Below are 13,570 nucleotides of genomic sequence, written 5' to 3'. Positions count from 1 at the left end.
ACACTGTATCTAGAGTACGTTGGCAATTGCTTAAAGTTAAAACATGTTCGTTAACAATGAATATCGTTAAATGTCCATGTTGCAGCTATGTTGAAGTGATGCATCGAGATATCATGCATGAAATACATTGTTTGTAAACAAGAAAGTCACACACGCGCAGTTCCGACCCCTTAAAAACAAAATATTGAAAAATTTAATTGGCGTCGATATCATGTACGTCAATAATAATGTGAATGAAGGATTGACAGCAGTTTAGGGCGGCCGGCATTATGACAGCAAGTTATTTAATATGTGTTAGTATCCACAATGTCGCTCGTTGTTTCACGTGACATAATGTACTTTTGTTAATTATCTCACGTGAAACAAAACCAATCGAAATAGCGTAATAAATGGGGAGTTTTCCCTCAAATTTGGAAACGTGATATAATCATTCACTCAAGCTACAGGGGTAAAGTCGTCGGGTTTTGACGCTGTTGTGATTTTTCCTATTCTATATGAATTGAGCCTTATTCTCTGTTACAAAAACCCCACTCATAGATTTATTGGCTTGGGAATTTGGAAGAACCTGGTACGCGATATATTTGAGGTACAAAGTAAATGGTTTTACATGAAAGTGCTCCCTTTGAATCCTTGTTTTTTTTTAAATTCCCCAAACACACATACATTCCCCTCAGATACTACAGGTAGTATGCGCGCATGTAACAACAGCCAGGATTTATAACTAGGGTAAAGTGCAATTCATCATACAAAAACTACAAGAATTCAGAATGAGGCAACACAAATCAGAAATACACGGCTATTTTAGAGAAGTGAAACACACCGGGTCAGAAAATTTTCTTCATCACAATTAGGGAGCATTCGTTTTTGACGGGGAAGGGGGTCGGTTGAACTTGGCCGACAAATGAAATGTATAACGCGACCCCCTCCAAATCAAATTTCTAAAATTCGACCCCCCAAATTCATCAATTGTAAAATGTGACCCCCCAAAAGAAAAAAGAGTTACCCACCCCAATTTTCATGCTCAAAAAAACAGTGACCCTCCCCCAGATGTCACAGTCCATATCAATAATATCTTAATTGACTTATCATTTTCCATTTGACCTTTGAACTTTCAAAGAATCCTTTTTAAATTTTACAAATAATCACTGGGTGAAATTCCAATATCATATTGGTTTTGCAGATCTGCTCATTCAAATATGATATTCTCGTCACGTACATTTACATCAATTGTCAAACTTTTTTTAAAGCACAGATTTTAATAGCTAGTTTTGTATTGTAAAAAAAATGTTTAAAATTTCCTCACATACCACAATGTATAGAGAATCAACATTTTTGGTGAAATTCCAAAATCAAATTTTTTGCACAAACGTGAACTTGTAATCGCCCTAGTCTAATCAAGTACATTAATATCAATAATCAAGCGTACGTTAATACACAGATTTAGCTAGTTTTGTATTGGAAAAAAATTATTCATAGTTTCCTCACAGACAAGATAGTGAATCAACATTTCGGTGAAATTCTAAAATCAAATTTCTTGCTCACACATGCACCGGTAACTACCCTAGTCTGATCAAGTACATTAATATCAATAATCAAGAGTCTATAAATACACAGATTTAGCTAGTTTTGTATTTAAAAGAAATTATTCATAGCGTCTCATAGAATACTCATAGATTATTTATTGAGGACCAAGCAACATTTCGGTGAAATTCCAGAGTCAATTTTTTTCCATAACTCCATACAAACCGTAGTAAAATTTGACCCCCCCCCCTTCCAATCATTATTGTAAAATTTGACCCCCCTAAAAAAACGGTTTCGTAAAAGTCAAACCCCCCTGATTTCCACCGACCCCCCTCCCTGTAAAAAACGAATGCTCCCGTACAATGACATAGCAAAAACAAAAATAGCAAAGTAATTTACACAGTCCGATGCCGCCCATTTATCAACATGACAGACACCAAAAAGAGTACTGACATAACACTGGGTATCACAAATGATTTTATCGAGAACAACACGGTTATCTCCCTAGTTTCCACAAGGCCATCAATAGCGTGCAGGAGAAACAACAATCTAAAGCATGATGAGCCAACACCAAAATGAACAGGGCAAAATACATGGTACGAATATACACAGACAGTAGTATGAAGATTCAGAAGTGAAAGAATCCTCAAGGCACGCGATAATTATTCTCTAATTAGAAAATAAATATGCTAACATCCCTTTAAGAAGAACATTAGTTTTTTTACTCAATCAGGCATTTATAAAAAAACCGGGATAGTACACTAAATTAAGCAACTGATGAAGAGATCACAATCAAAATGGATCATAAACTAACAAATTTTTACCCCACAGGTTTATGAATTGTGTCACCTTAGTATATGCTATTGCCAGTCACAATTACCTAATTACCTTACCTAATTGCCAGTCACTAAAAATACAATTTATTCAACACAAAATGGAAACTCCACAAATATAATTTCGATGTGTGGAGCTTCCTCTCCTGTATCCAATAATTGTTTTCGTGACCCCTAAAAAGTTTGTTGTGTTTATCGTGACCCCCTATTTTCTCTTACGATAATTCAATAAATTTTCTATGGGATTCGAACTCACAAGGTACGATACCCATTCACCTAGTGAAGACATCACAGTAAATTGAAACCTATCTCTGGAAATCTTCCGGGGCCCCTTAGCATGATCAGCGTGGATGTGTGTAACAACTGTTATTGACCATTATTCGAAAACAAAATCATGACTGCGACTGGCTGATCATCATCATGGTCCCGCAAATCAGAAGAAGCCATTTCATGGTTTATAGTTTTGGATCAGATGGATGTATGTTTTCACTGGAAAATAAAAGTGAAGTTTGATGGACAAGATGGAAAGCTTTATTCGGATCGGAAGATGCCCATGGTTCACCAGGATTTCAATTATTCCTCAAATCACCTGTGAAACAACACAGGCGGAGGTTGTCTCGAAGGATTCTCGAATGTTCTGTACTCTGCCAATTGAAACCTCCAAACATATCAATCAGTGGGGCAAAGTATGTGACATTGTTATCAGGTCATCTTGTTGCTTTTTAATAGCTAAAGATAAAATTTTGTCGCGTGATCAGATGGAAAATAAGCACGTTTTGAACGATAAATAAGTAAAAAGTCCCCATGGCGACTTGCGTAAACTATGCACTCGACTTTTTGTCTAAATGTGTGTATCTTGGTCATGTTATCACACCTGACATGAAAGATGACGGTGATATCGCCTTCATCTTGTTGCTTTTTAATAGCTAAAGATAAAATTTTGTCGCGTGATCAGATGGCGTAAATTGCCCCAACCCTACTGTGACCCGATACAGTTTCTATCTAAAAAGGAAATTCAATGAAACATTGATTTGAGTGGCGTCTAACTGATTAAAAAAGGCACTCGATAATTTTTCAGTTTATCTTTGATACCGCGGTGATTTTTTTCCTGTGACAGTAATTCCGGTGACGCATGTCTGCTGGCTGATAGGCAGGAGTTTAATCGGTAGACGATTCGGACACCAAAAGTATTAACTTCATTCCGATTTCTACTTGTCGATAATTCAGATAGACTTCGATTAGATTTATTTTAAGCGTGCGAACTGCTGTCAACGTCATTATATTAGTCAAACTTCTTAGTATCAAAGCCTCAATTTGTACTGCGTTGTAAGGCAAGTGATGTTGTCAAAGAAGCACATGGTGCAGCACGCCTTGCTTACATTACATTACATGAGCTCAGGCCCGATTGCAGAGCAAGCGCGTAGCACGGCATCTTTTTTTCAAATATTCCTTGCGAACTCGTAAGAAAGGCGAAGCCAGAGTAGGCTTGCTGATCAAATGCCCTCTTGGAAAATAAGCACATTTTGAACGATAAATGAGTAAAAATTCCCCATGGCAACTTGCGTAAACTATGCACTCGACTTTTTGTCTAAATGTGTGTATCTTGGTCATGTTATCACATGTGTACACCTGACATGAAAGATGATGATGACATCGCCTTCCAACGAAAGGCGTTATGTTACAGGCCTAACTTACTCCTCTGAAAATTTAGCAATTATTGCTTGCGCGTTAAATTACGACTTTGTAATGCTTTTTGCTACGATATTATCTCCAACTTTGGTGAGACTGTAATGTAACATTTATTCGCAGCCTGCATGTTTAGCATAATACCTTGCGCAGGTTGTTAAATTCACCGCGAAATGCTAGTATTTCAGTTGGTTTTTCGTTGAAAATCGTGTTAACAATTTCTCAATTTTAAGAACAAAATTAATATATAGCCTTGTCCGTAGAATGCAAAGTACTGACAAATAGTTTTTTAATAGTTTACTCATGTCCTATGATTGCTAGTTTGGATTGCAATATTACCGGAGACAGCTTTTATACCGCACGGTGTATATGGCTTAAATATTTCAGGGTATTTTAGTGTTTTATTTTAGTGTTTCATTTTTAGTGTTTTTGTCCTATGTCGTGGAGTGGTGATGTATACTCTTGTCTTATTGTCTGCTTTGTAAGGCTTTGTCGTATGGAAGGTTTTTGAACAGTCTGAATTAAAGTGAATGATGATAAAAATAATAATCATAATAACACAGAAAAAAAGTAAAGCGCAACATTTTTCTAGATTCATTGGTTTAATTCTCATTCTTGTAATCTGCAACATTTACCTAATGTGTATGAATGTCTGCTGTTGAAGCAAACATTCATAAGTGGTAGAATGCGGCGCCTCGGGGACAGATATTAAGACTCTCAAACTTTTTCAATTCTTTTCTGATCTACTAGTGCTCATTAATTTAATAAACTCTTCGTTGGCTTAGTTTTGTGAAAATCGAAAATTTATGTTTTCCCAGTAGATTTAACACAGTGATGGCGGCCGTTTTGAATTCCAAGAGCCGGTAAATATTACGTAAATTACTTCTCTAGTACGAAATTTTGCATGATGAACCCAACTTTTTATTCTTGATTTGGAAAGGAAATGATTTTAAGTTTTCTTACAGCCAGTTTAAGCAATATCTTAAGTCTTTTTAATTTCGTGGCATGTGATACCTTTAAGTTAAGAAATTAAGGATGTTTACTTGCTCCTCTGATAGATAATGGATCTTCCTTGACACATCCTTAGGCTGTGTTTGTATATTCTTAGGTTTGGTTCGAGGAATTGCGGACAAAATCTTATTTGGAAGTCTTCTTATTATTAACAAAGTTTATCCCATATTTACCTGAAAGTTGTGAAAAGGCATGTAGCGAACTTTTAATATTTCGAATCCAAAATTACAATAATTACAGCTGGTTCATCAGAGATAGGTAGAAACCGACTTTTGGTCACTGTATAGTTACCACGAGCATCCAAAACTGCCCACCTGGCATATTGTAATATTTTTCCTCAGTTATAATTCTCTTGTTATGATGATTTTCGCTTGTACAGGTAAAATATGATCGCAGTGTCCTCATCATGACAATGTCAGTGTCACATTTTTACCAATGCATTCCGAATGATTCTGGAAGGCGAATTTATTATCATGTTACGATGTATTAGACTTATCTTCTCCAAGCAGTTGAGTGGTAGTTATGTATCATTGGCAATACACAAAGCACGTTTATACAAATGACAAGAAAATCAATAAGCTCAACAGAAAACAATTTGTTTCATCAAAATCTTCTGCTAGAACCGACTAAGGAATGGGTCTGGTGACATAAGCATATGGAAATATGACCTTTACAATTCAAATGTGACTTGAAAGGCAATAAGTTTGCTTATGGAAATATGACCTTCACAATGCAAATGTGACATTATACAATGCAACATGACTCCCTAAAATGTTATAAATGTGCTTGTGGAATAAACAAAAATATTAAATGGTTCCGATAACATCCTTTTCAAAAATCGGGTATAGGCAGTTAGGTAGGGAAGTTGAACTTCTTATATTTCGCATTTTTATTCCTTAATTCTCGTCTTCAAGTGGTTCCTAACGGTGTGGCGATGAAAAGTTTCTTCATAACATGTTTTCAGATTGGATACTTTGTAATATATATCTTTGAATTCCATCAAAAACTGAAAGGAATGGTCAAAATTCTTCTACAGAAAACTAAATTGTCTATCAATGAATTCAAATAATTTACCTATAGTGATATGCACTTTCCACAAAGTCTTTTTCGATCTTCGTTCAAGAATTATCAAATATTATCGAAGTCCAAATCGGTTCGAAATTTGTGCAAAGTGTAAACACGTTTTGATCGGTACAGCAATACCTGAAGCTGAATGCTGTCAGAACTTGGTCACCCAGAACGAATAAGCCAGTCCCGTCTCATGTAAAATGGAAGAACCACGATTGCGTCACAAACTGGCAACTTTGCCGCTGTAGCTTGAGTGATGATGTTATGTTTTCCAAATTGAGGAACCGTTTATCACACTATTTAGACTGTCTTACTTCACGTGAGATAATCAACAGAAATGACTATGTCGCGTGAAATAAATAAATTACATTGTGGATACTAACACCCATATTAAATAACTTGCCGTCATAATACCTGCCCTCCAATTGCTGTCAATCCTTCATTCACATTAATATTGACGCACACAATATTGACGTCGACAGGGTGTTTGAATAATGTGCTTTTTATGCAAGGATTGACTCCGGGACATTTTAAAAACCGACTGCTCATACTGTTACACCATCTTTTAATAGAACCTTTCACTCGGAACATCAACGGCCCAATAGCCACCAACAGATAGATGACAACCCAGTACCTTGAATTGAATAACTATGGTAAAATGGAATACTTTCGATTAACGCAACACAAAATCAAAACAGTAAGAAAAAATTTGCTTCCAGTCGACAGAGTCGAGGTAGATCTCACTCGTGTTTCCATGACTCAGCAGTTCTATTACCAATCTTTACGTTCCCAGCATGACCGTTTTTATTGAATTATGCAAATTAGTATTGACACCAAGGGCAGTCTGTTCCATATTTTCGTATCTCAGAATAACCGTATGCAAATCTCCGGGCAATCAAATTCACATATACTTCAGAGAAACACATGATGCCTCTTTTCACATTGGCTTGTATTTTGCAAATACGCTGGAAAGGTTATATGCAAGCCTGCATATCACATCAGAATGGTTACTGCAAAGGTGAGGCCAACCCTAAATTTGGTTCATGAGCTAGTGAAAGCACTACATGTACAGCAACTACGCGTCAGACCATATACCCTTTGAGAAAACCCAGGGTCTATGGTTAGGCTAACAGGGCAAATACCAAATGTCCCATCCTAGGAAACCTTAAACGAAAGAAATGTCTCACTTCAGGCTTCGCCCAGACATCCAAAGTAACGGAAACTGTTTGCAAATATTTATTTTGACCTGATTTCACACAATTTTACTCTCAATTCCCATAGCCATCAAAAGTCACCTGGACTGAAACATATTATTGACTGTTTTAAATAGCTGAGGACAGCCGCCATATTGTGACACTAGCGCGGTACCTAAGATGACAGTTAACAACTTGAAGGCACCGGATTTATTGAATACTACACCGATGTGTCACTAACATTCGCTCATCCAATTTACGAAAGTTGAGAACAAATCAAATTGTATGATATTTGCTACAACATACAATATGCAACGGGTATCGTTGGCGGAACTTTAAAGAGACTGTTTTTGGTAAATACCGACTTTGTAAGGCAGACATGGGGCACAAAGAGCGTAAGGTCGAAAATCATTCAATTTTGTGCTGAGGGCTTATTCTGTATACATGTAACACAATTGCGGGCGTCTTTGGGCACCAAAGATGTATAACATTGTTTGGGACATTTAGCCCCCTCCCCGCCATAAATACAGATTTTTGTTTCTCATTTCCAGTCTGCTAAAATGATGCGGCGACGCGGTTTACTCGGATTTTCGGTTTGGTTTGTGTTTCCTTTCTTTTATTTTTTGAGTTGAAAGATTCCACTGCCCACATGGAATCAGCTAATTTTTAAAGGTAGTATGCACCTCGAAATTCCCTAATGAAGCCGTTGACCATTCTCTAACCAAATCAAAAATAAAAATTAGGGGTCACCGTACAAAGTTTGGTGCTATAGACACAAAGCACCTGAGATATGATATTCGAAATTCAAAATGGCGGCCATCCCTGTGCTAACTCTGTGGGGAAAAATAATTTTTTCAATTTTCGAAAAACTAAGACGGTGAAAAGTTTTCTTACAGCAAGACCTTTAAAATGAGCCCCCCCCCCATGGTAGATCAGGAAAGAATTGGAAAAGTTTGAGAGTCCGAATATCTGTCCCCGAGGCACGTTCTGAATGTTATCATACATCATCAAATGTAACATGCGACACCCAGAAAGATGACAGTGATATAGGTTAAATGTTCAGTATTCAACATACGTACATTTGATTTGCAATTCTCACATGCCTGCCGTGCGTGGCGCTCTATTTTATTGAATATCATAAGCTAACACAGGTATGTCAAGGTACCTAAGAGGCCAATCTGGGATCAGTTTACCAAAATGCACTCTGAGACCGGTTCCAAATTGGGGGGTTTTTTGGCCATCTGGGACCAGTCCCAGATTAGGAATTTTGACAATCCGGGACCGTTCCCAGACCGTGTTTTCGGCAATCTGGGACTAGTCCCAGGCCATGTTTTTTGGCTATCTGGGACCGGTCCAAGACCATGTTTTCGGCAATCTGGGACTTGTCCCGGACCATGTTTTTTTGGTTATCTTGGACCGGTCCCAGACCATGGTTTTTGGCTATCTGGGGCTGGTCCAAGATTGCATTTTTTGCCGTATGGGACAGTCAGAGAATTGTTTATCACTTGGACCATTGCTACATGAAACTGCATCACATCATTAAGCATAAAAAGGGACAGCGGCTTCTGGTGGTCACGCATTGACCATTATATTTATGTTGTTCTGTGAACTTTTCTACACACATTAAATGTGTTCTGTTGGTGGTTTGATTATTTCATAGATACAGTGTGCTTCAGGAGAATTTATCCTATCCTTTAATTTTAGCAACAAGTTTGATTGCTTCATCATTTACTGTGTTTGTGCATGGCCAGAGCAAACGGGAACATGAAGAATATGGTGAAAGTTTCATGTTATTAACCGTAATTTTGCAGATATTTGTTTTATAAATGCAGTTTTCTTCAAAAAGTCATAGTAATGAATGCCAAGTATGCAACTTGTCAACACAACCAGTACGTAAGCAATGTTAACTGTGATTGTTGAAAATATTATGCACAGTATTGTCTTGGCAAGCTTAAACCTTGAGAGAATAAGAATATGCATTTGTTTTCTTAAATTATGAAAATGTTATTTGAAAATTCAGCTATTGTCCCCTAGTTTGCACATACCACCGTAAGTAGTCTTCGAAGTAGCGATATAGTAATCGCAAATTTCTTCTCCATTTGAATGAGTGTCTCTCTCAATCGGCAGACATAGGAAAAATAAAACATGGCGACTTCGACCTGGTCATTAATCGGCAAGTGTGTCGCTCTGGTGATAACTTCGAATCCAGTTACAGGGATACAGTTGTCGGAACTGCGCTTAAAGGACCCATACGACCAAACACTGTATAAAAGTAACATGGTGATTGACGAAAGTTAAAACATGTCTGTCAGCTATGATAATTAGGTGTGACTAGATATCGTGCACGAAATACATTTTTTGTAAACAAGAAACTCGCACAGGCGCAGTTCCGACGACCGCTTCCCTTTAATCTGTTGGTGTCACCGAAGGATTGAGGAAGGATGTTGCTTTCTGTTCCAAAAACGGGAATAGAGTGTCGCCCTGTTTGCCATACTCGAATATTTCAAAAATAACATGAGGTACGTGCGTGCTCGGTTTACACTGTTATGTCCATGTAAAAATTCGGAAATTCTTGACGGCATGTCAAAGCGATAGAACCGATGACCGATGCAGTCAGCATAAGATTTGTAAATGTGTAAAATAGGGGTAAGGAATTATAGATAGATTGGCTGAGGTTTTACTGAACAGTTTTTTTGTGCTTTGAAGGGTAACTTGTTCTTCTTTTGTTCGACAAAAGATAACTGAAAAGGGACTGAATAAGATGTCTCACATGCTTGGTTGCGACACGTCACAAGATAGGAAATGTATGTATGGTGCACAGAATCAGAGGTAGGAAGGAATAGACAATAACTTCACTGTTAAAGGTAACATAAAATTTCTCGATTTCTCTGAGAAAGATGGAAACTTGTCAGTACTTTTGTGCAAATAACTGAGTCTCTGCAAGAACGTGTATAAAAAGTTCATTGAAAGCGATCTTCACCCTCGGCACGTTCTGATGAGATTTTCTGACAGTCATTGTGAAAGATTCAAGCACTAAAGGCTATTGTAACACATTCAGCACATTGTGCCGAAAGCTGGGCCGTACCAATGTAGCCAGTTCATACGTGATATTTTTCATTTCTCCAACCATGTGTCAATATTTGTGAGCCGAACGCCGCTATATTTTTTCCGGTTATAACAGGCCCTCGTGTGAATATGATGTTTACACTATTTAGCAGTATCGTACTATTTGCATTGAAAATGCACAGTGTCTGTTTCGCATAGTAGCCTGCTTAACAGGCTTAGGTTTGTGTCCTTCATCTGAAGTTACGACCGTCACGACGAAATGCAAATTAATAAGTCATTGCATGCAGTTTTTCGAAAACGCCAAATCCATGAAAATGTCAGTGCAACACTTAGATTTGTCCGGGATGTCGACGAGTCTCCCCACGTACCACGACATGGCCACAGTGTTTGCTTATCAATACTGTGTAATTCTGTGATGTTTGCACTGACCAAAATACCTGTCCGGCAATGTTAAAGAATTGGATCCCATATCTGCAATGTGTCAAGACAGAAAAAATAATCTATTTCAATCCCCCTCCCATGTCGGCAGACCAACAGTGATACTGGCACCATCCTCCTTTCAGACAATATGTTAATTTGCCCAATATGGTCATGTAGGGAGGGGACTCACCAACACGTCAAGGATAACCAAAACATGACATCATCACCATAGTAATGCCTAGTTGTGCTATAAAAGCTACCCCTCCACCAGTAAGTCCGCTATCTGAGCTCTCCCCGCTAAACACCGAGGGACTTCCCTCTCCCGTAAAGTTATCATCCATCAACTTTGCATTGGTACAGCATCGGTCTCGAGAATCAAACTAATCATGCAGCTGGTGGCACTCCCGTTGATTCTTGACAAAGTCAAGCAGAATGTCAGCTCAACTTTGTTGGCGCTCTGCGTTCTGACTTTGACATTGATGTTCTTATGGAATCGTTCCAAGTCCTCGAAGCGCAAAATGGACCTACCTGGTCCATGGGGGTTGCCGATCTTTGGATGCGCGCTGTGGATGGGAGCTCGGCCGCATCTGACGCTGACCAAGATGGCAAAGAAGTACGGACCCATCTTCCAGGTGCCTCTGGGAACAAAACCTTTCGTTATTCTGACAGGGTTGAAGCCAATTAAACAAGCCCTGTTGAGGCAAGCTGTCGAATTCGCAGGCAGACCACCTTTTGATTCTTTGACGAGCGTCTTCGATGGTAAATCCATGTCGTTTGGTACGTTCAGTAAGGAGTGGAGGAAAATAAGAAAGATTCAACATTCGGGCGTGAAGATGTTTCTGACTGGAACTCGACTCAATGATCTAGAAGGTGTCATTCTCGAGCAAGCCAATAACCTGGTCAAGAGCATGACGGCCAACATAAAAGACTCGAAGGGTTGCGTCTTTAACCCAAACGATGGTGTACGTTTTGCCATAGCAAACGTAATCTGCTTCATGTTGTTTAATAAGACCTACGCCAGTGACGACAAACACTTACAACGCTTAGTGATATTGTCAGAGTTCTTCGTGAAGGCAACGCAAGCTGCAAACCCAGCCGACGTTATGCCCTGGACCAGAATCATCCCCAGCATTGATAAACGCCAGACAGATTCTACGAAACTCTTGAACGACATAAGTGAATGGATCGCTGACATGATGACGAAGCTCAAAACTGGTGAGCGAAAGGAACCTGTGGTAGATATCACAGATTACGCGATGAAGATCCGAGAAGAGATGACTCCGGAGGAGATGGCCAGTCTGAAGATGGACCATTCAACAATCATGACAATCTTAGATGATATTTTTGGAGCATCTTTCGAGTCTGTTGCGACGAGTATTCTATGGAGCATTTTGTACATGATGGAGTACCCCGACGTACAGAGTCGAGTACAGAAAGAACTGGATCAAGTTGTAGGACCCGATAGAACGCCATGCCTCGCTGACAAGCCTAACTTGCCTTACACGCATGCGTGTGTTCACGAAATGATGCGCATGATGTCGGTCGCTCCGATGGCCATCCCCCACCAAACGATGTGCGACACCGAACTGTACGGCCATTTCATCCCGAAAGACACCACGGTCCTGATAAACATATATGGTACAAACCACGATGAGACGGTGTTCAAGAACCCCCATGAGTTTAATCCCGAGAGGTTTTTGACAGAAGATGGTACAGCGCTCGATAAAGCCAAAACCGAAGACCACATTTCGTTTTCTCTAGGTCGTAGGCGATGCATGGGCGAACCACTTGCCCATATGGAAGTGTACCTGCTCTTCGTGACCATGATGTACCACTGCACCTTCAGGAAAGTCAGCGAGGACCAAGTGTTAGATTTCAGAGGGAACTTCGGACTGACAGTTCAGCCAGACCACTTTGATGTACTTGTTAACCGTCGGGTGATTAAAGCAGATGCTAAGTGACCGTCAACACGAAGAACGGTAGATTTGACATTTATTTTTCGGATCAGTTCATAATCCATCGTGCCTGTTGCGGTTTGTTTTTTGAACTACTTAAATCGAATATTGACGATTGAATCAAAATCACGTAAAGAATTCAAAATTTAGATTCTTGGTCCTATTTACAGATCCATGTGATCGTTTCAGTTTTGTTAAGAGTTAAAAACTGCGATTTTCTTGAGTTTTATTACGCTTCTGCTGGCAAAGGCATTTGGAAATGAAGCGTTGTTTTTTCTTTCTTGTTTGGTTTGTATTTAATGAACGGTGCCATCGCATTGAAGAGATTTTCTTGTTTTTTGTATCATGAAAAGTGTAAGGCGATTTTGGGAGGAGCGATGCTATGATTATCTCGATTTGCATTCGCGATTGTACCCCATCCCCTTGTGATTTCTACTTATTTTTAACGACTTGCCTTTGAGGATGTAGCAATTGCAGCAGAGAGTGGACTACTAATACAGCAAAGTAAGTAATGTATTCTACTGTTAGGTGAACGTATGGATAACAGCTGAGTGCCCCCTCGGACTACAGCTTAAGGTAGAATGCGCCTCGGGAACAGATATTCGGGCTCTCAAACTTTTACAATTCTTTTCTGATTTATCACTTGTGGGGGTTCATTTGAAAGCTGTTGGTGTAAAGAAAACTGTTCACTGGCTTAGTTTATCGAAAGTCGAAAATAGTATTTTTCTCCATAGAGTTAACATAGAGATGGCGGCCATTTTGAATTTCAAATATCGGTAAATCTTAGGTAATTTGTTTCTCTACTACCAAAATTTCC

The 13,570-nt window shown here is 38.9% G+C and overlaps 1 protein-coding gene across 1 annotated transcript; it reads left to right on the top strand.

The window, feature by feature from the left end:
- The first annotated feature begins 11,316 nt into the window (after nt 1-11,316).
- Nucleotides 11,317-12,759, top strand: LOC139139533 (cytochrome P450 1A1-like). The gene has a single exon (XM_070708446.1). The coding sequence runs from the start codon at nt 11,317-11,319 to the stop codon at nt 12,757-12,759; it is 1,443 nt and encodes a 480-aa protein (XP_070564547.1).
- Nucleotides 12,760-13,570: the final 811 nt, after the last annotated feature.

The sequence above is a fragment of the Ptychodera flava genome, chromosome 8, assembly GCF_041260155.1.
Source record: "Ptychodera flava strain L36383 chromosome 8, AS_Pfla_20210202, whole genome shotgun sequence".
NCBI lineage: Eukaryota > Metazoa > Hemichordata > Enteropneusta > Ptychoderidae > Ptychodera > Ptychodera flava.
This window is presented reverse-complemented; position numbering and strand designations above follow the sequence as displayed.

Bases quoted from the DNA above. Each gene is read 5' to 3' on its own strand.
- LOC139139533 (XM_070708446.1), top strand. From the start codon at position 11,317: ATGGACCTACCTGGTCCATGGGGGTTGCCGATCTTTGGATGCGCGCTG.